This window comes from Maniola jurtina, chromosome 5 (assembly GCF_905333055.1).
Source record: "Maniola jurtina chromosome 5, ilManJurt1.1, whole genome shotgun sequence".
Taxonomy (NCBI): Eukaryota; Metazoa; Arthropoda; class Insecta; order Lepidoptera; family Nymphalidae; genus Maniola; species Maniola jurtina.
In genome coordinates, this window is record NC_060033.1 from 12,821,221 (window position 1) to 12,847,412 (window position 26,192).

The 26,192-nt window shown below is 37.6% G+C and overlaps 3 protein-coding genes across 6 annotated transcripts in view; 1 reads left to right on the forward strand and 2 right to left on the reverse strand.

Annotated features, from left to right (window-relative positions):
- Positions 1-6,312, reverse strand: part of LOC123865203 (zinc finger protein ubi-d4 B-like) — a 28,819-nt gene extending 22,507 nt beyond the window's left edge. For both annotated transcript variants that reach the window (XM_045906080.1, XM_045906078.1), the window contains exons 1-6: positions 6,216-6,312; positions 5,966-6,075; positions 5,243-5,336; positions 3,737-3,911; positions 2,749-2,949; positions 2,518-2,602 (exon numbers count right to left, since the gene is read on the reverse strand). In XM_045906080.1, the coding sequence (XP_045762036.1) occupies positions 2,518-2,602; positions 2,749-2,949; positions 3,737-3,911; positions 5,243-5,336; positions 5,966-6,075; positions 6,216-6,271 (721 nt within the window). In that variant the 5' untranslated portion in view covers positions 6,272-6,312. The remainder of the gene's footprint in view (positions 1-2,517; positions 2,603-2,748; positions 2,950-3,736; positions 3,912-5,242; positions 5,337-5,965; positions 6,076-6,215) is intronic.
- Positions 6,313-7,167: 855 nt separating this feature from the next.
- Positions 7,168-15,271, forward strand: LOC123865209 (nuclear transcription factor Y subunit gamma). Of its 3 annotated transcripts, XM_045906092.1 has the most exons (9): positions 7,168-7,412; positions 7,959-8,097; positions 9,498-9,683; positions 10,323-10,454; positions 11,034-11,105; positions 12,609-12,713; positions 13,437-13,532; positions 14,124-14,240; positions 15,108-15,271. In XM_045906092.1, exons 1-9 carry the CDS (start codon positions 7,387-7,389, stop codon positions 15,177-15,179), a joined length of 945 nt encoding a protein of 314 aa, XP_045762048.1. In that variant the 5' UTR covers positions 7,168-7,386; the 3' UTR covers positions 15,180-15,271. The 3 variants fall into 3 exon arrangements, with proteins under 3 accessions (XP_045762048.1, XP_045762049.1, XP_045762050.1); XM_045906093.1 differs by lacking the exons at positions 7,168-7,412; positions 7,959-8,097 and adding an exon at positions 8,159-8,287; XM_045906094.1 differs by lacking the exons at positions 7,168-7,412; positions 7,959-8,097 and adding an exon at positions 8,350-8,478.
- A 2,058-nt stretch (positions 15,272-17,329) lies between these two features.
- LOC123865196 lies at positions 17,330-25,330 on the reverse strand. Its single transcript, XM_045906063.1, has 6 exons — positions 25,300-25,330; positions 24,752-24,801; positions 19,735-22,187; positions 19,346-19,430; positions 18,597-18,725; positions 17,330-18,036 (listed from the first exon to the last, which is right to left on the reverse strand). The coding sequence occupies exons 3-6, from the start codon at positions 22,163-22,165 to the stop codon at positions 17,898-17,900; spliced, it is 2,784 nt and encodes a 927-aa protein (XP_045762019.1). The 5' UTR covers positions 22,166-22,187; positions 24,752-24,801; positions 25,300-25,330; the 3' UTR covers positions 17,330-17,897.
- Positions 25,331-26,192: the final 862 nt, after the last annotated feature.

A 26,192-nucleotide genomic window follows, 5' to 3' on the forward strand; every position in this document is an offset into this window, starting at 1 on the left:
ACTTAAAAGAGACCCAAAGATGTCCAAAAGTGCACAATGATCCAAGGCTATAATATCAGGTTTGGCGTACCAGCTAATCTTATTATTAGTGGAGACAATCTGTGGTTTCAATGCCATTGCCTTCTGAAATGGCAAACATCCATCTAGACATGTTTATAATCTATGGACAATGGACATTAATATTATCTAAGGCATTATTACAAGTACGTGAATCTAAGGCCCTGTCAACACTACAGTTTTTAAGGCTATATGCGATAGAAAAAAATGCTCAGTCAAAAAATTAAAATAAACTAATAATTATCAACTGGCCTAAATACATCGAGCAATAAAATTTGGCATAACATGTTTAAAAACTACTTTTTATCAACTACAGTATGCTTATTTTGTCAATGATACAAGTTTTTCAAAATTTTACTCAGACTTCATGTAAATAATGTATTCGTGTGTAGTTCTTTGTGTAAAAACTTATAATCCTTATTGTTTGGCTAAAATATGTTCCATAACTCAATATTTGAATATAGATTTGATTAAAGGCATATTTTATACCTCATGGTAATCAACAAATCATGTAAAAAACGAAAAGACGACTGCAAATCTACTTAAAGTTTGGAAGTTTATCACCGCATGAAAAAATTTCAAAATCCATTAAAAAATACTCTCTATAAATGTAGAGCATCGTATGCTATACAATAACTGTATGTTATTTTATATTATTTTCATTGCATCAAATTCAAATTCAAATTCAAAATGTTTTTATTCAATTAGACTTTTACAAGTTCTTTCGAATCGTCAAAAGCATCTACCACTGGTTCGGAATGCCTTTCCTACCGAGAAGAACCAGCAAGAAACTCGGCGGTTGCATCACTATTGCACATGGAGTCATGACGTCATGTCTTAAACACACTCCACAAAAATCACTAAGAGACAATAATTTATATATGGTGAACACGTGCTTTGACCGTTATGTATGTAAGACAGTCGAAAAATAGGGGCAATATGGTCTAAGAACAGCTTCCACCAACCTGGTAATATCGTCCAGTGCAGTGATATAAATTGTGATGATAATGAATTATGGAATTACTTTGGGGAAGTACACAATAAATCTAAAATCATAGGAGTTTAAAAGTAAACTTGAATAAGACATATTGTTGATGACAATTTCGGATATTATGCCCGGTCCAGATTATCCCAGTTGCATTTCAATACAACACTATATTATTCTCGAATAATACAAGTCATCCGTAAAACTTTTACCTAATTAATAATAATGATTATTCATAAAATTTATTTTCTTAAAATATCGAAATTATTTCCTCTAATTACCATTATAGCAATAGTCGATTCAAAAAAATAAATACGGAAAATCTTAAAACTAATTTTTTCTAACATTAAAATTGGGTAATACATGATTTTTTCGAATTTAAATTGTTTTCGGCGAGATTACATAAAACACCTAATGATACATTATTTTTTATATATATACCATGCTAAGGCGATTTACAGAATCATCCACTACTTTGAGCGGAATTTGTCATTCGTCCAAAAATTCAAATAAAAGTATTTGAATCCCAGATACATTTTTTAATGCTTAAAAAAAATTACTTATAGTATTTATTACTCTTACTGCCTCATTTAACAATCCCTTTCAAGCTTTTTTCACAGAAAGACTTCGTTTAAATTGTATTTTCTATTGCTTATAAATAAAATAATCTGTCGCCTTTATTGACCTTTGCACTATTTGCAAAAATTCATGGTTTTTATAAAAAGTCCTTGAATTAAGTCAATAAGAAATAGAAACAATTTCAATACAGAGTATGCCAATACTGCAGTATCTTCTTTGTTCAAAGAAAAATCAACTAACAAATTATGGGAAGACAAATTCCGAACAACATAATGGATATTCCAACAAGAATACATGAACACATTTATATTAAAGTTATAGCAATTCATCATTAACCTTCATACAAATGCCACGTCTAGTATTAATACCATAGATTCAGTATAAATTTTTGAATTTTGTAATTTAAACAAAGTTTCCTTTGATAAATAATAAGGGCTCGTTTGATGCTTGTGGTTCCAGACATTTTCTTTGGTCAAAATTAATAATCAATCTATCTGTAATCAGTCAATAAGTTAGGAGTTTACAGATAGGATTAATTTATTAATTTCGGTCATTAGCAAATTAGTTTTTCTGTCTTGCCATTTACTTTTATTTATTTACAAGTAATTTAATGGAAGTACATTGATATTGTATTGTATTTAAACATGTCGTTTAAGTTTGGTTAAGAGATTGTATACAACAGAAGCCACAATATCTTTTCCTGAACACACAACAAAAGATTTGAAGTCAATTTTATTATGTGGGGGTCACAAGAACCATCTAGCATCAAATTCGTAACCCCTATAGTACCGTATCCAATCTTAGTATAAAAAAGATCCATGGAAACCAATCACTCCCAACAAGTGTGAGAGTTAACAAAGGTCAACAAGATAACTAGTTTTTCCTCCGGGACTTACGTTCGCATCCGAAGGGCTTCTCCGCGTCGCCGGCTACTTCGTAGGGCAGGAGGGTCGCCGCGCCTGCGCGTTTGCGACCACGACCCTACGAAAAACCAGATTTTTTCAAAATAATTCTAGATTTTGTGTTTGATGTCAGAAAAGAAATCTACTGTCAGAAAGAGATCAACAGTGGTCACTCTTTAAGAACTTAAAATCGAAAGAAGAGCTGGAAATGGAATGGAAACTCACCGCTCTCCCCCTCTTAACCGGAGTATCATCAGGCTGTGACTTCCTGGTTCTGCCCCCGCGCGACCCTGGACCCGTGGGCGCGGCGCCGCGTCGCCTGCGTCTGTTCGCGTAGGTGTCGTCGTAGTAATCCTCATCAGATTCCGGATCTGGTTCTTCCCCAGTTTCCATTTCTTCCATTGCTAGCTCATCATAGAACCATTCCTGGAAAGATTGCGTAAGTTAAACAACTTGTAGGATCAAATGTGTGAAAAAGCTGAAGTGGCAATAAGAAAAACCGATAGACGTTGGGATCCCAAGGTTGAATGGTGAACTCACACCAGAAAGCACAGCAATGGAAGTCCTCCCCCTCCCCCCACTAAATGGACAGTGATATGTAAAAGAGCAAGTTGGAAAAATTACGTGTTTTCAATGAAACATCTGTTCAACTCTGCCACCAACTAGTCCATCAACTAGCCTGGTGTTCATCCCACCATCACCAATGTCAAATAAAAACCTTATTACTATTACCTTAGGGTCATCTTTGACTGCACTCTGAGATCCGTCCCTGCTCTCATCACCAACAAGTCCATCAGGTGGCCGGAGCTATTTTCTCCATCACCAGTGCTCTCCCTGCATCAAATGTGCTGCAATCTTGGATATTATCAAATGAGAACCTTATTGTCATTACCTTAGGGTCATCTTTGACTGCACTCCGAGATCCGTCCCTGCTCTCATCACCAACAAGTCCATCAGGTGGCCAGAGCTATTTTCTCCATCACCAGTGCTTTCCCTGCATCAAATGTGCTGCAATCTTGGATATTGTCAAATGAGAACCTTATTGTCATTACCTTAGGGTCATCTTTGACTGCACTCTGAGATCCCTCCCCGCTCTCATCACCAACTAGTTCATCAGGGAGTCAGAGGCTATTTTCTCTATCACCAGTGCTCTCCCTGCATCAAATGTGCTGCAATCTTGGATATTGTCAAATGAGAACCTTATTGTCATTACCTTAGGGTCATCTTTGACTGCACTCTGAGATCCGTCCCTGCTCTCATCACCAACTAGTCCATCAGGGAGTCCGGAGCTATTTTCTCCATCACCAGTGTTCTCTGCAGCATCAGATATGTTCCAGCCCCATCTTGCAGAAGACATAGTTAGGTATTGTCTGCGCGTTTTCCTCCACCTGTCAATGTGAAGAATGTTAAAAAACCAGACAACTGACAGTTGAATTCATTATTCATAGAAAACCATGTTATTTATAATTATAGATCTATAGGTTTACTTCTAATCTCCATTATTAGTAAAGAACTATTTTTTGTATTTTTTTCAAAATTTCTGGATGATCATCTCATCTATTGAATAACTTTAAAACTATTTACTTTAAAATTAAATTGGGCAAGCCCTTTACATATTTGATATGTCACACTAATCACTATACAGTTGATACAGTTAGCAAAATTTTATTTTCTAGAATCTAGAGCTATTGTAGAGCAGTTGTAGTTGTCACTTGAGCATTGTGGCACACTTCATATATCACCACATTTATTATTATTACTGTCACTTTCTCCTTATAAAAATGACAAAGAATAAGACATTAATTGATAAACAGCACCTTAAGTACTAAGGAGTTCAACATTCAAACAGACTTCAACATTTTTAGATGAGATATTGGCATCAATTCTGATGTCTTTCCCTTAACTTTTAGAGTATCTGCATCTTTTTCTTTTAAATATTGCTAAAAAAGGGGGGAATATGAGTTTTAAATTAAAGACTCTAATTTTCAGTGCTTCTTTACTTTAGTGTTCAAAGTAGAGAAACACTGAAATTTAAACATTTTTAACCCCCGACGCAAAAAAAGGGGTGTTATAAGTTTGACAAGTGTATCTGTGTGTCTGTGTATCTGTCTGTGCCATCGTAGCTCCTAAACTAATAAACTGATTTTAATTTAGTTTTTTTGTTTGTTTGAAAGGTGGCTTGACTGAGTTTTCTTAGCTATAATCCAAGAAAATCAGTTCAGCCGTTTGAAAGTTATCAGCTCTTTTCTAGTTAGTCTAGGCAAAATATGTGTAGAAGTGTTAACTGTGTACTAAGGTTTGCATATTTAGTTTTTTTTTTTTTTTAACCTATTGTGATGTATTTATGATGTGAATGGAGTGTTAACTATGATATTGGTAAGTTTGAAAGGGGCGTGTATAGCCTGCAAAACTGTGTTAGATTTATTATTTTGTGTTTATCCTGTGTGTGTTACCGGGACATAAACTGTGTATATATTTAATATTTGATAATAAAGACATTTTTCAAACAAACAAACAAACTTGTTGGGGGTGTTATAAATTTTTAATTTACAGAGTGGCACCTAAACTCATGTGGTTTGACAGTTTTAAATTAAATTAAGTTTGTCTATTCTTTTCTTATTGCATTGGCAACTAAAGGATATTTGTATACTCTAAAATTTAGATGCTATCAGAATCAGTACTGTTTGAAATACAAAATGTAAATGTTTTGAGATTTCACCTCTGCGCTGGATATGTGTAGACTTGTCCCTCTCTTGCGCCAGGCATTCTCTGTTTTCTCGTCATAAATAAATTGGAGTGGCTCTGTGCAACACCTACAGCAAATAAAGCAAAATTTACTGATGTTTACCATTATTTATTTTAAAAAAATCAGTCAAAAGCAAGTCAGACTCGCACACAAAGGATTGTGTACCTTTGTATATTTTTTTGTATGTAACCACAATTTCACTGTTTTTGGATCTTTCCCTTTACTTGTGCTACTATAAGACAGTGCTACCTGCTAATTTTCATGATTCTAGGTCAATGGGAAATACCCTATAGTTTTCGATTCTTTTGACCTGTCTTGACAGACACAACAGTTACGACACAAAAAGTGATCCTTTTAGGGTTTTTTTCAGCAAATACGGAACCCTAAAAAGATATTCCTAAGCCCTGTAGCTGTAAAATTATGGTAGCATATCAATGGACAATATTTTGTCACTGTTATTTTATTATCATGTCCAGTAGGATTGCCCAAGGACAAAGATAAGTACCTACCTTCCCCGAGTTCCTGTATGCGCGCAAATCTCTGAAACTATAGATAACTTATTCATGGATTTCCCGTGAGAAACCGTCACGGGCCACTAGTGTAATAATAATGCTGAAAACTTAAGGATGTCTTCATCCCACTTAGGTAATGTAATGTTCACACTTGTCAGGAGCTTAGTGATGATGATACGCTTACCCGTTTGGGTGTCGATAAAAGGCATCCGCATTCTCCGTTCGGCGCATAGTCGCGAATTGAATGTTGAAGAGTTCTCAATGATCTCCTTGTAGCTTGGATCATTGAGGAAACTGAAAACAAAACGTAATGACAACACAATCACAACAACACTAAATTATCACTTTACAACACTGTACAACTCTTTTAATACTTTTAAACTAGCATTAATAACATATGAGGATTAGTTTAAAACAAAAAGCACGATGCAAACCTTTCTATTTTCGCTAAATTTGATTGATTTACAACTTGTATTTCTGCGGCCGCCATTTTATTGTCGGGACGCCGATCGATGACGTTTTTGACATTTCTGTTTGTTTCCGGTTAGTGTTACTGTATGTAATATTAAAAATGCTACTAATAGTTTTATTATTACAGTGGTGATAGGTAACTTTAGCAACGTATCAAAATATGTAAGTAGACGACGACGCGCGATGGTTCAATGGAAATTCCGACATTCAAATGATGAAAAATTGACCACCTGCACAAAATGTCTTAGAGTTTAAAAGCGTTCTTCGTTAAAACCTTCACAAAATAAATAAATACAGATATTTTCATCGTCATCATCATTACCATCATTGTCAGCTGAAGGACGTCTCTGGTTCAGCTAGTTAGTTAGTCCTCAGCCTTCTTCATCGAGCCATTTTTTTTTTAAATGTTTATAATATGGTTTATATTAAAACCATATAAATATCCATTCACAATGTTACCCCAAAATGTGAGAACTTTGTTTTAGTCTGTCATGTTAATGTCTGAATTTAAAAAAAAAACCATAAAAAATATGTACAGCCTTTAATTTTTTCTTTTGTAATTAAAATGATTGTTCATATTTCAGTTACTTCTAGAACGAATATACCAATGTTACCCGTTTCTATTGTCAAGCATTTTTTTTGATTTTAGAACTGCTGTGTATTACAAAGAATCAATTCAGTCAGCTATTCAGAGTGAAAATGCAGCCAGTATTCTGACACCATTCCACGCATTATTTATACAGTAGTAAATATTGTTACATTTTCAATAAAAAATTGAACATCATTCAATTGAATTGAAATTCAATAAAAAAGATTGTTTAAAATCGCCAACCAAATTGATAATATGGTAGCTTTAAATAAAATGGTAGCACTGAAATAGGCGGAAGTAGTATAGCAACATTGAACATACGTCAAGCTTGTGACTGGTCATCGGTGGACGAATCGTGGTTCTGGCGCATTTTCAGTAATTGGTGATTGGAGATCTCCGAATATTAGTCTGATTATTGGTTACCGTGTTTTTAATAACTTTGCTCGCGGCTAATGTTTTTATTTAGTGACCCAAACCATTAGAACTAAAATAATTGAAGAGATTTTGTGATTCCGAGGTCGTCGTTTCGCCGCTTGTTACACAAGATGTCCGTGTGCTTCTTTGTGCCAGCGTAAGTTCAACCCGCTATATTTTTATTTTAATCCCAGTTGTCTTCGTGATAATTTATTTATATCGTATTTTTTAATTATTTTTACATAATTATTGTTAAGAGTATATTTAAAATAATTCTGAATAATTAAGTACCTGCTGTTTTTTTTTTTTACCATAACAATGAAGCTAACTTCACACTGGAAGTTGCGCGCTAACGGGGAAGTTACTGCGCTACTTTCTGAAAATATCAGCGATATGGAAAATGTCCTTATCGTATTCGCGACTCATTAATTTTTTGTTTAAAAAACGTTATGGCAACTATACTGCAATTAATTTTTAAAACAATATTTTTAGTGATACATATTATTTATGACAATATGTGAAAGGTAACTGATAGACAAACACACTTTCGTAATTATAATATTAGCGTGGATTTGTTACTCGTTTTTTCAGCGGGTTCTGAAAAATATGTTGCGTTATGTACGTACTGTTCGTGGTGTGGACATAAAATACAAGTGGAGTCCAAGTAGGTAGGTATCCACTAATTCAAATACTTTTCTCTCAGTGACCAAGCAGGGACCTCAGCTGGGTCCGATGACAACGACATTGAATGCATCGAAGAGGGCCCGCCGTTAGAGAACATACACAACACGCTGCAATCGTTCTGGACTAAGGTCAACGACGACGTCAAGAAGATAACGGCGGTGAGTATCTCTTTTCAGTCTAATGAGCTTCCGATGCTAGTTTTCTCCCTATCAGTATGGCCGTGTCGTCCAGATGATGACCGACAGTAACATCAAATGCATCGAAGAGGGCCCGCCACTAGGGAACATACGCAACACACTGCAATCGTTCTGGACCAAGGTTAACGATGACGTCAAGAAGTTCACGGCGGTAAATAGATCTCGTTCAGTCTAATGAACTTCCGATTCTTGTTTCCTCCCTATCAATATGGCTGTGTCGTCCAGATGATGACCGACAGTAACATCAAATGCATCGAAGAGGGCTCGCCGTTAGGGAACATACGCAACACGCTGCAATCTTCCTGGACCAAGGTCAACGATGACGTCAACAAGTTCACGGCGGTAAATAGATCTCGTTCAGCCTAATGAACTTCCGATTCTTGTTTCCTCCTTATCAGTATGGCCGTGTCGTCCAAATGATGACCGACAGCAACATCGAATGCATCGAAGAGGGCCCGCCATTAGGGAACATATGCAACACGCTGCAATTGTTCTGGACAAAGGTCAACGATGACGCCAAGAAGATCACGATGCCAAGTAGATCTATTCAGCCTATTGAGCTATAAAAGGTTATTTGAAAGGCTAGTGATCAACCTGTCAACATAGCTGTGTCACAAGTATTGAGCGCAAAGTAATGTAAATAAGAAGATGGCAATTTCAATTTATTTCAGTTTATTTTATCAATATAACTTTTATAGCTATTTACATAGATTCTTAACACCCTTACCCTTAAGTCTGGTTGACTTGTCTGGGCGCTGCACATTTCTCTATATATAAATTATAAATATTACAAGAAATATTACACAGATGAGACAACTACACAGAACAATCACAATATGTCGGTAGGAATATAAAATAAATGAATGGCAGGGTACTTGATTGCACAGTGCACGATCATTAGGTATTTTGTGGCGCTCGGCACCGAGGTGATGCTAGCCAACTCGTTCGGACTCATTCATTATACAGTTACCGTACTATTTATAAGAAAGATAGGGTCCGATAATAACAACTCTTTTAAGTCTAGTGAGCGGTTAGAGGCATCCAATGAGGCTAGTTACTAACTCATCATCATGGCCGTGTCGCAAAAGATTGTGTTATATCCCAATTCTTTTTTTTTCGTTCTAACATTCGATCTTGGTCATCACGAAGCAACTTGAGTGCACATGTTATACGCCTCAGGAGCATTCGCCACTTTTCCCTGCTGGCCAAAAGCCTGGTACACTCATGCTAGGTCCGTCACATGGACGACTTTCGTAGCCCTCTGATGCCCTTCGGGTACGGATAACGGAACCCTAATTAAAATAAGTTTCGTAATATTTAACAGCAACTGGAAAGATGTAACAAAAATTAAAACTCTCTAGGAGGACTTCAAAACGCAAGTGCTACCACTGGCGCGGATCAAGAAGATAATGAAGCTGGACGAGGAAGTGAAGATGATATCCGCAGAGGCGCCCGTCCTCTTCGCAAAAGCAGCCGAGATCTTTATACACGAGCTAACTTTGCGAGCCTGGTCGCATACCGAGGATAATAAGAGAAGGACCCTCCAGGTATCTATGTCTTACTAGCCGACTCCCCCAGCTCTCAGTCGAAATTTTGAAATTTCTTTTTCCCTTTCTTATTGGTAAGTTATCGAGAAAACCTACATGCAATAGAGTATTTAGACCTAGAGGCATGAGTCGTTTCGTTGATCAGCAGTCAGTCAGTTGGTCTAATCCTTTTTACGTAGTTCACCGAAGTTTTCTGCGATTCGTCGACCTTTTATTTTAAAAATTGACGGTCTCACTAGCGCAGTGGTCTTTAGTGGGAGGTCGTGTTCGATTCCTGGCAGGGGTTTGGAATTTTATAATTTCTAAATGTCTGGTCTGGTCTGGTGGGAGACTTCGGCCGTGGCTAGTTACCACCCTACCGGCAAAGCCGTGCCGCCAATCGATTTAGCGTTCCAGTACGATACCTTGTGGAAACCAAAGGAGTATGGGTTTAATGAAAATTCCCATACCACTTCCAAGTTAGCCCGCTTCCATCTTAGACTGCATCATCACTTACCACTAAATGAGATTGCAGTCGAGGGCTAGCTTGTATCTGATAAAAAAATGTGCTTGTAAACATACGACGTAATCACAAGTAAAGTTCACGCGCGCTAGTTCATTGCAAGAACTATATCTTTGTAAATGTTTTCTTTTCAAAAGCGCAACGACATAGCAATGGCGATATCGAAATCGGACCAGTTCGACTTTCTGATCGACATCGTGCCCCGCCACGAGGTGAAGCCCAGCAAGCCCAGAGAAGACCCGCCCAGAAGCGCGCCCGCTGCCGAACCAGTGAGTTTATGTTGCTTTTCACTCGAGTACTCACTCATACTCTACCACTTCTTCCACCTAAAAAAATATAAAGACAGATTATACAGATAAAGACCCAAAACTCATCTATACCATTATTATTGGCATTTGGCAGAAATACAAACATACATACATAGACATGATCTTGTCGTGGTCAAGACACGGCCAAGACGAGGCCAAGGCACGACCACAAGACTAAGGCTAAACCAATACACGACTACGACAAGCTAAAGACACGACCACGACAAGACTAAGACTGAACCAAGACACGACCACGACAAGATTAAGGTACGACCACGACAAGATTAAAACTAAACAAGACACGACCACGACATGACGAGACTAAGACACGACAAGATAACGACACGACCACTACAAGACTGAGACAAGACCAAGACACGACCACAACAAGACTAAGACAAGACCAAGACACGACCACGACAAGATAAAGACTTTTTAACTTACCTTATCGTAATTTGAACACAAATAACTTATAATAACGCAATACCTTATTTGATAATCTTGTAGACCTAAGTAGAACAAATGAACTACTATCCTCAGGTGCAGCAGCAGCATCAGGCGTCGCACAGTCAGCAGCAGTTCCTCGTGCAGCCGTGTGCGCAGATCGTACAGGTACCTACTTAATTTTTTTAACCCCCGACCCAAAAAGAGGGGTGTTATAAGCTTGACGTGTGTGTCTGTGTATCTGTGTATCTGTCTGTGGCATCGTAGCTCCTAAACTATTGAACCGATTTTAATTTAGTTTTTTTGTTTGAAAGGTGGCTTGATCAAGAGTGTTCTTAGCTATAATCCAAGAAAATCGGTGCAGCCGTTTGAAAGTTGTCAGCTCTTTTCTAGTTACTGTAACCTTCACTTGTCGGGGGTGTTATAAATTTTTAATTTACACTTGTTTTTCATTTACAGGTGAAGATTCAGAAGTTCACCATTTTTTTTGTTATTTTTGTTAATTAATCAGATCACATAAATTTTTAAACGGTAGTATCATTGACTATTCCAGTCGATTTAAATTTTAAATCGACGATGTATTTACCTATCGATTTAATTACCAGAAATCTATATCTAACTTCTCACTTGTGCTTTAAATAATCACGAAAAATCAAAAGACGAATGTGACCAAAACAATTCGACGAATTTTATTGCTGAAGTTCCTCACAGATAAACTCTGCAAATTCACGCACATCATAACTCAATCATTACAGTAAAATAAAAATTTGTTAAAAAAAATACAATTGGCCGTAAAGTTTCTGTTATTGCACTGCTCATAAAACTGTAAAGTAGACTATTAACGCACGTGTGCGACAAAAACTACTTTGCGCACTTGCAATATAAATTACTATTTTCAATTTTATGAGTACCTACTCATTCACCTGGGCAAGTTTAACTTATTATACAACTAGCTGATGCCCGCAGCTTCGCCCGCGTGGATTGGTCAGATCCCCTGCAGCATCAGGATTGAGGAGTTGGACTCCAATTTTTTTATGAAACAATGTCGCAAAGTTCCTCTATCGATTAAAAAAGAAATGACGCAAATCGGTTCAGAAATCTTGGAGATTTCGGTGTACATAGGTAGAAAAACACAACTCCCTTTTTGAAAGTCGGTCAAAAAAGTAGCCTATGTTACTCCCTGGTCAATCCTCTACTTGTCTGTGAAAATCCCGTCAAAATCGGTTCAGCCGTTCCGAAGATTAGCCTTTTCAAACAGACAGACAGACAGACAAAATTTTTAAAAACGTGTGATTCAGTTATAGTATCGTTCAAATAACCATATGACCTTAATATGTGGTAGTTATTTCGAAATTACAGACAGACACTCCAATTTTATTTATTAGTATAGATAATTGATGAATTCCTAAGTGACAAAGTTGCGTGGAAGCAACTGGATGAGCTATCAGTTGCCGACAAGATGGTGTTGCTGCATTACTACATATCGTAACTTTTTATGGGTCATAAAGAGCAACTGCTGAGTTTCTTGGTAGCTCTTCTCAGTGTGATCTTCATTCCGAACCGGTGGTAGAGGTCACATACATAGCCAAAGAGAGATTAGTTCACCTACATGAAATATGTAGTTACTTGTATGTATATAGATACTTTTTTAATTGATATTATTTTCCCAAGCAATCGGTGCAGTCCCCGAGCCCTGCGGCGACCACGTCGGCGAGTCAGCCCAACGTGATGGTGCAACAAGTGGCGTCGTCCTCCGCAGACATGCCACAGTTGACGGTAAGTGGTACTCCCTAATGCGCAGTGCAAGGACAGGGAGACGTGGAAGAGATTGGGGGATGTCTTTATATGCAAAGGGGCTCATGTTCCATAACAAATAGCGATCACTTACTAACCATAGTAACTTAGGAAAATAAAATGTATTAACAAAACCAATACCATGTACCGTAACTAAGGAATTGAGAATAAAAGGCTTTTCATTTTATTTATTACTAAAGGATGGCCGCGAGGATTTAGGTTTTTAAAGATCCCGTGGGAAATGTTTGATTTTTCAGAATAAAAAGTTGCCCATGTCAATTATAGGTCCATCCCCGGGATGTAAGCGTAAGCTAACTCTGTACCTTTCATCAAAATCAGTTAAATTGTTAGGCCGTGAAGCACTAGTAGACAGACAGATACACTTTCGCATTTATAATATTATAGTATGGACGGATTTTATAATGCACACATTTAGCTGGCTTATTTTGGGTCAAATCTAGTAATTGACCCAATTTTTGTAGATTGTAGATTGTAGAAATCTAGTAATCCCCTCCAATTAAGCGTAAAGCTTGTGCCAGGAGTGGGTACGACAATAGTGCAACGGGTGGGGTTTGAACCGCGGACCTTTCAGAATTCAGTCCATTTCACAACCGTTGAGCTATTGAGGCTAAAAATTACGAAAATTTAAATTACTCAAAATTACGAAGGTAGAATACAGTACACCATGAAAAATACTGTTGACAGCAAACGCGGCCGACCGCCACGGTGAGCGCCGCCCAGCAGCCCGTCACTCTGATGCAGCAAATCGTCAGCCCGTCCGGAGAGGTGCAAAATGTTCCCGTGAGTACCCGTGCATAATTTCAACCTAGCTTATGCCTACGACTTCTACCTATTTAACTCCCTTAGGGGTGTATTTAAAATATCCTTTCTTAGCGGATGCCTACGTCATTACTTGCTTGGAAAATTTCAGCCCAATCTGGACGAATTGGGTAGTTTTCCTTTTACATTTACAGATATATTAATAACCATAGGTTTAAATACTATGAAAATTGTCAATCCTATTTTACAACCTTAGTTTGCGGCTTGGATATTAAAATTTGCACATTGGCTTTAATTGTATACTTTATACACTTGTGAAATAAATGGTAAATATATAAAACTAGCCGATGCCCGCGGCTTCGCCCGCGTGGATTTAGGTTTTTCGAAATCCCGTAGAAACTCTTTGATTTTCCGGGATAAAAAATAGCCTATGTGCTAATCCAGGATATTATCTATCTCCATTCCAAATTTCAGCCAAATCCATCTGGTAGTTTTTGCGTGAAGGAGTAACAAACATACACACACACACACACACACACACACACACACACACACACACACATACACACATACAAACTTTCGGCTTTATAATATTAGTGTGATGTGTTCCAGATCCAACTAACGCAAGCCCAGCTGAACATGATCCGGCTGCAAGTCCAGAACAACCCCAACCAGCCCATCATCATACAGGCGCAGGCAGCGCCGCAGACCGCGCCGCAAATCATACAAGTATGTAGCGCGGCTGCAGAATAGGTATACAAGTGGTAGACAAGCGGGAGCATATCATCATCATCATCATCAGCTCATTCCTTGGGTGTACCTACGGGTGTAGGCTCATCATGATAGAAACAATATCAAATCCAAAATACTTTTATTCAATTAGACTTTTACAAGTAGGTACTTTTGAATCGTCAAAAGGATCTACCACTGGTTCGGAATGCCTTTTCTACCGAGAAGAACCAGCAAGAAACTCGGCGGTTGCTCTTTTCAAAGATTTGATATACAATATTATGACATGTGATGATATTATATCAGATAAACAGGCAAACCTGGCAATCGGGGCAAATTGATTAAATATAGAGTCTTCCAAAATTCGTAAAATCCACGTCCTCTGTTAGTTTTAAGTTTGCTAACCATTTTAAATTGTCGATTTAACCAAAAAAGTAAGACGAAAAGAAGGCAAAGTTATGACGTCAAATCTCTGTATTTCATACAAGCTCCCATACTAAGAGAACGTTTTGACGTTTGATAAAAAGTTGCTTTGACTAGTAGGCGCCATCCCTATTATAACATAACTAGCGACCCGCCCCGGCTTCGCATGTGTAGCTTGAGAGGAACAATTCCACCATACATTGTTTTTGTGTAACGCAGCGCCCACGGAAGCTCTCAGTTGAGACGATTTTTTCCGACTTAATTCGCATTATTACAATTTTAATAAGGATCTCAAATTTTCTATGTATGTCAATCAGGAATAATGTAGCTTTCTACTGGTAAAAGAATTTTCAAAATCGCTTCAGTAGTTCCAGAGACTACACACACAGAGACAAACAAACTTACAAACTTTAGCTGTATAACATTAGTGTGATTGAATTCCAGGTGTCATCGCAGGCGCCGCACCAGCCTCACCAGATATTCCTGGCGCAAGTCTCCGGCCAGGAGGAGAGCTAGTGCACGCTCAAACGAGAGCCGGACGACGGACACTCTCCTTAACTCTCAGAACCTCACCGTGGACACTCACCTTAAGACTCAGTGGCCAGTGTGTTGTGTAAATACTGTTTGGTGTAGATTCTAATATCTTTCTCTAAACTAAATTGTAAGTAATTGCATCTTATTCTTTTTAATACTGCTAAAAAAGGACAGAAAAGAAAATTTTAAATTAAAACCTCTCAGTGCTACTTTATGGTTTGACAGTTTAAATTAAATAATTTTGTCTATTACTTAAAACATTGGTAAGAAAAAGACGCCAATACTCCAAAAAAAGTTGCCAACAGAATCAGTACCAATTGTTTATTAGTAATTATTATTATCAAGTGAAAAGTACTGATACCAATATGAGCTGATCATAATCCTTTATTTTGCCAGAAAACATGTAACAATGGGTGTATATGGTTGACGACCTCCCTGGCAGTAGTGAGCGCTGTGGTCCTATGAGTGGGAGGTCCCGCGTTCGATTCCTGGCAGGCGCATTTGGGAAATTGTTTCCTAAATTGTATTTGGTTTACGCTGGTGGAAGGCTTCGGATGTGGCTAGTTACCACTCTACCGGCAAAGCTGTGCCGCCAAGCGATTTAGCGTACCAGTACGATGCCGTGTAGAAACCAAAGGGGGTATAGGTTTAATAAAAACTGCCACACCCCTTCCAAGTTAGCCCGCTTTCATCTTGACTGCATCGTCACTTACCACCAGGTGAGATTGCAGTCAAGGGCTAACTTGTACAAATAATAAAAAATCTCTGTACCATATTTCGTCACAGATGGGCCGTGAAAACGTAGCAGACAGACAGATACACTTTCGCATTTATAATATTAGTATGGATAATGTGACGGTATTTTTTACGCTTCATTAAATTAGTTTTAGCGCTATTTTTTATGATCAGTGACATAAATAGATCAGGAAAGTAAATGGTTCCCTATACATTGGTATTCATAGATATATAATAATAATAGTATTATTTACATAATATATTTAAGTATATAGAATTAATCTCTGGTTCTATCGTTTTAAGAGTTAGAATACATAGATATGTACATATGATACATAAGTGTAAGGGTCGGCGCACATATGGCGGAGCGCAGCGCGCAGAGCATTTTTCACAGGCAAAGTACTATTGACATTGTCCTCATTGAAATAATATCTAAAATCAACTGTGCAGCCGTTACTCGCGCATCCGCGCGCAGTCCCGCGCGTGCTCGCGTATTCCCTGATAGAAATTCGCGTAATGTGTCTCGCGATTAGTAAACTTCGCGGGCATGCTCTGCGCTGCGCTCCGCCATATGTGCGCCGGCCCTTAATTGAAGAAGTGACAAAAGGAATCACTAACCTCGACTATACCCTATCCGCGGAAAGAACTTAATATAGCGCTCTCTCGGTTACGTAATTCCATACAAATGATAGAGACAAAAATCTCTGTGGGCGCTAACCATTTTGAGTCACCAACCAATTACAAAAGAAACTATGTTTTCTAATCAAATTTCGAACGTTTTTCGAAAATATTTACATCGCTTTATGAAATGTTGTAAAATATTTTGTAAAAAGTTTTGTCTGCTAAAAAACTAGGAATAAGTATATTTTTATTTATACTTCACTTTATTGATATGTAATCATTTATCGTCTGAAATAATAGAATTGAAGGATTTTTGTTTTTGTTACTGTTAAAAAATTAAATCTTGATTAAATCATAATAATCTTTTTTTACCTCTTACTCCTAGCATGATAAATAAGTACGCGCGTGCGATGCCTTTTTGGAGTGTTTTTTTTTTTTTTGTTAAAAGTGGCCAGTTTTTGTGTTTTGCTGGTGTTTTTTAATGGTGGAACTGACTGGGAAGCGCTCCAGAGGCGCCGCGCCACGCGTGTGTCGGCGAGCGCCAGCACCGACTAAGTCCATACTTATACAGTTTCCCTTATTTGTAAATAACTAACTACTTTTTACCTCTGCTGTAGCCTGTAACTCTTCTATTCTTCTCTCTCTCTCTCTCTCTCTCTCTTGTGAGATCAAAATGGCGGGAGTTACCATAGTCAGGATAATAATACAGCATACTCCGCCATTTTCGTACATTTAAATCACAGAGTTTTATATACCGGAAAATAAAACTCAAACAATATAAATCTTTATATTTATTTACTAGTTAACACGCCCCGGATTCCCACGGGGTGCCTACTTCTTCCATAGACAAATAAAATATATACAAAACAAAACAAAATGCGCATAACTTTACGTAAACCTAAGTGGGTTAATTTTATTATAATTATCTTATTATTATTTATTAAGTACCGATTTGGCTCGATTAGGGAAGCGCATACCTAATAATCAGGGGGCACGGCAGTGCCCCCGCCAAGACGAGCCAAACGGCGGCCGGGGCGCTACGTACCTACTAATAATATACAAAAATTAATTCAAAATATTTACACATAGAATAGAGCTATTAAGTATTACAATTTTCAATTAGCGATTCGCTTCCTTGTTTATAAGGGCATTCCTTCTACGGTGCGTTACCTACGCACTGCTAGAAGGAATGCCCTTCCGGCTTCCGATTCCCCCGTCAATCACGTTGGGACCTTCAAGAGGGAATAGGCACCTTCTGGGCAAGCGTGCTCCTCATACATCATGACCTACTTTGGTGTGCTTGACTGCATAGTCAAGCGCATGCCTGTTTAGTTAAAATAATTATTATCTAACTCTCATGGCCGCCTCAAGGTCGGCTTTGAGTAAGTGCTTAAAGGTGCGAATGCTCCTAAAATCTTCAATAAGAATTTCGCGCGTCCTGGTTTCCATATTTTCCATACAACGTTCATGCTCCTCTTTGGACCTGAAAGTTATATATAACTAAATTAACACCAACGAGACGAGAGAAAAAATGTAAATGTCGAACGGAAATGATAAAAAATGGGGATTTCATCAAAACCTGATTTTCATCATTTTCCGCGACATAAACAAACCTTATACTATATCTCCTACCTATATTATGCCGTCTAAGATGGAAATGGGCTAACTTGGAAAAGGTATGGTAGTTTCAATAAACCGAGACCCCTTATCGGTTCCTACACGGCATTGAATCCGGCATTGCCCCTGCCAGAAGCCGAACCCGGGACCTCCCCCTTATAAGACCACTGCGTCATACAGGTCGTCAAAATTCTCTGCTTCTACCTGTTCTGGAGTGGAGACCGCGTACCGGTAATCGCAGTGTGGGACGACCTCCAGCCCGCTGGACCGATGACCTGAATGAAGGTGGCGGGGAGCGGGTGGATGAAGAAGGCGGAGGACCATGTTTGGTGGCGCGCTTGGAAAGGCCTATTTCCAGCAGTGCATACAGGCTGATGGATGGTATTTACCATTATTATAGCGAAGAATCGAGCATGGTATACGTACGTCCTATCGACCTGCGCCAGCGTCTGTTGCAACTGCTCCACCTGCGACTGCAGCTGTCGGAACTCCTCTTTGCGCTTTTGCTCCTTCCGCTCGCAGTCTGACTTTGTCTGGGCTTGCATTTTGATCATCCTGACAAATAATACAAATTAGTTTAATCGTCTACATACATTACATACATGTCTCAAAAAACTAAACTAAAGTTTATTTTATACTCAAGTTGCTCATATCACTTGATTCCTCTGTAGGATAATGATAACAGTGTTCTAGGCTCTGGTTGTAAATATATTAGTTTAATTTTTTTTAAAATAATTTAACTTAGTAGGTATTCATTTTATTGTAATTATTAGGTTTATTGTATCTTATTATTGTATTGTACCTACTATTGTTATCAGAGCTGTGAAATTTAAGGAATAACTTTTATAATTTGATTGTGTAATTCTGTGGGTAGTTCTTTTAACAAATAAAATAAAATAAATCTGTCTGTGGGTTGTATTCCTCATTGCTGAGGATCGTGACCCCTTTTCATTGATATATACCTAATGGTAGAAGTTTCTTGGGACAGCAAGAGGTCATTGTCAGAGGAGCTCGCTAGTTAATAGCATTATGTATCGAAGCAATTGCACAGTATACAGTTTAAAGAGCATGCTCATTTTAAGCATGCTATTAAGCATACTACTACTTGAATAGCATGTCTATTTGTACTATAATTGCCTTTTTGAATTGGAATGGCCTTGTAGAATGCTACTCACGAATTGCGTGTGTTCAGGAACATTTCATATAAAGTGGTATTAAGCTTTTCACGAACACTGGCCAGAACCTCGTTTCTCGTATCTTCTGAAATAAATAAAATTAAACATTTTTAAGAGCACCCTAAACCGAGATATCACTCGAGGGGGTAAAACAAAATGTTGACCTGGTTTGTACAGTCCGCGACAGGTCGACATGGCAATCGGGGTGGGGACGCCCAGAACACCCGCACATTCATTACGCAAACATAAACTGTTATTACGTTCAATTTATTCCCCGGTTAAACGTCACTCGACGTTGGTGAAATCGGCACTAAACAGCAGAACCCCCGACCTGCCAAATAGGAGGAAGTCATCAAGCCTACTAGATCTATATTCTAATATACATTTACCTGCGGTGGTCGGCGCGCGGCGCTCGTTTTGGCAAAACCAATCTTCGACGCTGGAGCTGCCCGACTGAGTTGCCCCGCTGGCCAAAATGTCCTTCTCATCAAGCTTCTTCGCTCGGTCTTCGTTTGGTGTTAGCACTTGAGAACTCCTTGTCGATCGACTTTTGTCTTTAGTACTGTATGTCTTGCCCAATTTCCGCAGATCATATTGATTAGATGGCTTTTCTAGCTCAGATATCTTCAAAGGACGCCATTGTTCCTCCTCAAATGAGTGAGATTTTTTACTAGACATTATTTCTGAGAATGAAATCGGCGAGATAACAGATTTACAGACTCTCCGTGTATTTGTATTATTTGTTCGTTCTTTCTTTGATGGACTATCGGAAACCAGATGACGTGAAGGTGCGAGGTGTATAATATCTAATTCCTTTTGCGTTAGTCTTTCTATGGGAACGAAAGGAGTTTTAAAAACAAAAGGTTTTTTACGTATGTCTTTAAAATATGAATTTTCGGCGCTTTCAGTTCCTTCCTTTTCACAACTTTCTGTAGATACCTTTAAATCGTTCGTAAGTTTATTGTAAAATTGGAGGGCGCCTTCACTGAAGCCCTCTGTGTCTAAACTCCGCCGTATTATTGGTCTGTCGATGTCCTCAACTTGCGGCGGAGGTTCGTCGACATCGCCGTGTGCCGTGATCGGAGATGTTCCTACAGTTGAAATTGATTTTAAAGCATGTATATCAAATCTGTCTAATACGACTACCAGTTTTTTGTTTTTTGATATATTGCTATCATAAGATGACGATCTGGCGTTACGAACCGGTTCAGTCTCGATTACTGTACTATTTTTTTTACTATCAGATCTTACATTTGGAGTAGCTTCACAAAATTCATCGTTGTGGACGTGTGATGTGTTAGAGTCGTCTACACATTTATTAACTAATTTGCCTAACATTACAATGGAATCGTCGACGTTTTCGGTCTCTTGCGCCACTTCGATTTTGAGACTCGGTAAAGGACTTATAGTTTCGCCATCGTCATTTTTGTCCGTAATTTTTACTAGTCGGTTTTTGGATATATTTTTTCTTTCTTTTGCATGAAGGCTTCTGTTTTTAGTCCGCTTTTTTGTGGTTTTCGCGGTGGGAGCGGCAACTATTTCACATTCTTTCTCGTGTGGAACGAGTTCCATTTTAGGTCTTTTATAAAGTGGTTCCAGGTCAATCTTTGATTCTTCGTTACGAGTTTTGGTTATTAGAGATGTGTTTAATGCTTCAGCAGTAGCTTCTCTCATTCGCTCGTCCACTAAGTCTATTATGGGTTCCGGTGGTATAGGCATTTTTTCCACTTGTTCAGAACGTGCAATCGGTTTACCATTTAAATTATGTTTTGGATTGGAATAAGGTTTAGATTTAGTCTGGCCACGCTTTAGATTTTTAGCTTTAACAGACTTTGCTTTATTTCGAGGGACAAGTTTCTTTCTCTTAAAATCCTCATCTGAATCCTCACTGCTACTCGACATATTGTACAAAGCATCTTTACCAATAACTGTCGTATCAACTAGCACAACTTTTTCCTCATCCACCGTTTTTTTAAGTAGGTCAAACAAGGTCGCGGTTTCAGTTTCCTTGGACTTTCGGTTGCGTAAATGTCGCGCTGCTGCTATTTTACGCATTTTCTCCAGTGCTTTATATGAAGTAGCGCCGGATGTCAGAGATTTGTATTCACCTGGTAAAACGCTGTTGTCTTCTTCGGTTTCAGACACGTAAATTCCTGTTTTTATATTGATTAAACTGTCATCTTTTATTGAATACAATTTACGCTTGCTTTTATTTAGTGGGGTTTCTATTTTTTCAGCAGTCAGCGATTTCTTGCCGGGCAATATGCGGGTTCTGTTTTTTAAACTTAATTCGCTTTCTTTTTCATCGACCGAGGGCAATTTATCCTTTCTTTCCTTCTTTGTTTTGTCCTTTTCTTTGAGACTAACTGTTGGTTTTCTATATTTTGTTCTATTGTCATCAACTGCTGGACTTGGAGTGTTCTCTATGAATGCAGTGTTTGAGTCATCAGTTGTTGTAAAATCTCTTACAAGGGTGGGCTTCCGGATGAATTCTCTTATACCAAATTGTCTTGATCTAATAGTTACATCTTTAAGTACACTGCCACGCTCACGAGTATTCTCCACGAGACGAGATCGTTTGTAGTCTAAAGCCTCTTGGACGAGTAGTTTCACTATGTCGCTTTTTTTGGTGGATGGATCATTGTTAACATTTTCATCTGTTAGTTTACTCTGTGAGTTTAAGTTTCCGCTGTTAAGGCTGCTAGGATTAGGTTGGCTAAAGGGTAAATGTCTCGTCCTCTCCGACATCTCAGAGTCACTCTGTAGCTTTGGGGTTTTGCTTACCCTAGACATATCTACTTCCTTATATACATGTGCCATCTTAAATGTCTTGCAACCTTTCCTGAAGGTGAAAAAAATCACAACATAGTATCTATACTAATAAATTAAATTGGAGTGTCTGTCTGTAATTTCGAAATAACTACCTCATATTAAGCTCATATGGTTATTTGAACGATACCATAACTGAATCACACGTTTTTAAAATTTTTGTCTGTCTGTCTGTCTGTCTGTTTGAAAAGGCTAATCTTGGGAACGGCTGAACCGATTTTGACGGGATTTTCACAGACAAGTAGAGAATTGAACAGGAAGTTACATAGGCTACTTTTTTAACCGACTTTCAAAAAGGGAATTGTGTTTTTCTACCTACAGTTGTGGTCATATAATTAAGAACGATTATTTAAAGATCATTATTTTTTTAATAAACTAGTATAACTCAATGCATGTATTATTTTTCATATCTCTTGGTATCACAAAACTTTTCCATATTATTAGTGTATTCATTTATATACATTATTATTTAATTAATTAACAGATACATTTATTACATTAGATCTGAATCTTGTGCTACTACTGACTGGCTGGTCATATAATTAAGAACGCTGAACTGTTCATTTTTTTATTCAAGTTTAAATAGAGAACCTCAGTGGTTAAGTCTCTTTTCGTATAATTTTTGGCGCCATTTAATGCTGTAAAAGTATTAAACTTGATTATTTTATAAAAATAATGGGTACAAGTAAAACTTGTGATAAATCTACAAATGAAGTCATAACAAAACATTGTGAGAAGAATTAGTCACATAAAAAGATAGCTGATTATTTCCAATGCTCGAAAACAATGGTTTTCAATTCTATGAAGCATTTTAACACGTATGAAACGACGTCAAATATTTCGCGCGTACCTAAATTGAGAAAGAAATTTCGTTGAGATGATACGAATATCGTTCCAAAATCTTCTCAAAGGATCTAGCGAGCTAAGAAAAGAATATTTTGGTGAAAACAACCCTTCAGCGATCTCGTCACGCACTATTCAAAGGCGTTTGGTAGAAAAGAAGTTGTATGGAAGGAAAACAAGGAAGGTAACCATGTTGAAACGTTGTCATAGGTAAGCCCGTCTTACATTTGCAAAGACGTATGAAAACCTGGACTGTCAGACAATGAAAAAATGATATTTTTTCTGATGAAACAAAAATAAACAGAGTAAATTCAGATGGAAAATGATACGTACGTTGACCTCCGAATAAAGCATTTGACTCCAAGTACACAAAACTGACATTAAAGCATGACGAAGAAAACACGAAAATTTACGGGTGCTTTTCTGGGCATAGAGTTGGACTTGTTAGTCTGATACCTAAGCATGGATCAATTCCAATACAAAATCATACTGGAAGAAACAATGTTACCGTATGCTGATGAAGTGCTTTCAGCTATTTGGATATTCCAGAACGACAATGATCCGAATTTCGAAGCCTACACCGTTGAGAAATTCTGCATAACACAGTCAGTTTCTGTCTTAGACTAGCCAGCTAACGTCCAGATCTAAATTCAATTGAAAATATTTACAGTGTAGCAATTTTAAGAGCATTACGATGTTTATTTGGAATAATGGAGCTCTATTTCTCTTGAAAAATGTCAAAAATTGATAGAGTTAATGCCTCGCCGCTGAAAGGCAGTAATTTAAAACTATGGACATGCCACTAACCATCAATTTTAGTTTAAAAGGATTATTTTTCATGTTTATGTAATCTATTTAACTTAAGTTTCATCTATAGTAATTCTCAAACCAGTTTAATATTCGTTCTTAATTATTTGTCCAGCTACATCTGTGTTTGAATTCGTTACTATTGGAAGTAAATGAGATTTATTAAAAAATATTTGGCGATTTCATATCTCCTATTCGTAATCCAGTTTGCCGATTTATGTGGCTAAGTCAAAACATAATTAACTACTTCTAAGAAGGAACACAGAGCTACATAAAACATGATATTGATAAAGAAAGACTGGGACTACAAATCGTTCTTAATTATATGACCACCACTGTATGTACACCGAAATCTCCGAGATTTCTGAACCGATTTGCGTCATTTCTTTTTTAATCGATAGAGGAACTTTGCGACATTGTTTCATAAAAAATTTGGAGTCCAACTCCTCAATCCTGATGCTGCAGGGGATCTGACCAATCCACGCGGGCGAAGCTGCGGGCATCAGCTAGTATAAAATAAAAGTCTCTTTTTAGCTTTTTATTAGTTTGACTTGTTTGTATGTTGTCATTTCCAGGTCGAAATTGTTAAATAATATCTCGGCTACTTCCAACTATCCCATTGAGTTGAACAAATAGATGATGATCACTGAGCGTGGGTGACGACGGAGATGAGAGGAGACTCAAACTTATAATATTTTATTTTCTTAAGTTTCAATTTAAAAAAAAAATTAAAACCATTTTTGACTTTTAACTTTACTCTATCACTAGTACAGGGTGTTATTTTGAAGTGGTTAGGAGGCAGAAATTTAAACTATTAAAATAGCAAAATTTGCTCAGAGGAACCATGGAGTTGATTTATAGAAAGTTATAAATGCACCCATTTTTTTTTAAATAACTTGAATATGAATAAAAAATATTTATATTTACCGTAGCAAGCGAAGGTGCTGGTAAACGCTATTCGTACGAAGCCTTTCGCTCTAAAATAAACATAATTATGTATATATTCTTATCAAATTATACCTACCTATAAATAACGAAAAATTAAATTATATTATGGCGCACGCATTAAGCATGGTGAAAACGATAAGTGTCAGTAACTATAATATATTTTCGGTATATACTAATTTGAGATTGAGTTTGAGTTTGTACGTACTTAGGCTAATAAAACTCCCTACTAAAACTATGCTATATTCTATAATATTTAACCTACTATACCTACTATTGCGTAGGTAGGTTATTTGATTGGTTGCGAATGCGATTGTGTACAGTGCGTGCAAAATAAGTAGTACAATCTGAAGTTGCAATATTGCGGCTTGCGCAGGCTAAGGGTATTTATCACTAATACCTCTCTGCCTGGCTGAGAACACTCATTGCGCACAATGCACTATCATACGCCTTGTATTGCGATTGGATTGTCTTGTGCGCTTGTGGCGATATAGGTATCTACCTACTTAGTTATAGGTTATTTTCTTTACCTTATAGTTGAGGCCGTCGAATTTCAACCGATAGGTAGTTTAGGTTAGCTACGTAAATTATATCTTTGTGAAAAGTGTTATCCATTAGCAAAAAATACTATACTTACTTATCTGAAAATGGTTCATTCCACTTTTGCTGTACACAAATATAACTATTTAACAGTGAAATCACTGAGACTCACCGAGAAAAAGTTTTGCTATTCCAACGGTTTTCCAATTGACAATTCCAACCACCAGCAAAGTCAAACAATGGCGGCAAACAAATAATAAAAATACCTATGTCCGCCGACGACCGACCATCACTTTTTTTTTTAAATATTTTACGGCCCTAGATACGAATATAATCACTATACCTTTTTTTTTTTTTTTTCTCTCTCGTCTGGCTTCACAAAGATTAGCCAATGTCAAGTTTGTAGTTATTTGTAACAAGTTAGGGAAACTACCTATACAAGTTGGACCCCGTCTGTGCCGGCACTCGCCGACACACACGCGGCACCCCCTTAAAGCGCTTTCCACTCAGTTAAAAAAAAAACACTCCAAAAAGGCAGAGCACGCCCGCCAGCCAACACCAATATAGATGAAGTCCCAATCACTACAGATCGTTCACTGTAACTTGTTCTCTGACGTTATGTTGGCACCATTGCATATCACACAATAATGAACTCTAAGTTCCAAAAAAATAAAGCAAACAAAGCAATGGTGCCAACATGCCGACAGGGGCCAAGTTATAGTGAACGGTCATGGAACGGTCAGTACCTGTACCACAAATTATATCATTTCGGAACGTAGACAATAAACTCCAAAATTGAATAGTCTGTCATCATTACTACCAACATAAACCCAAACTACAAACTTGACATTAGCTTATCTGTGTAAAGCCAGACGAGAGAGAG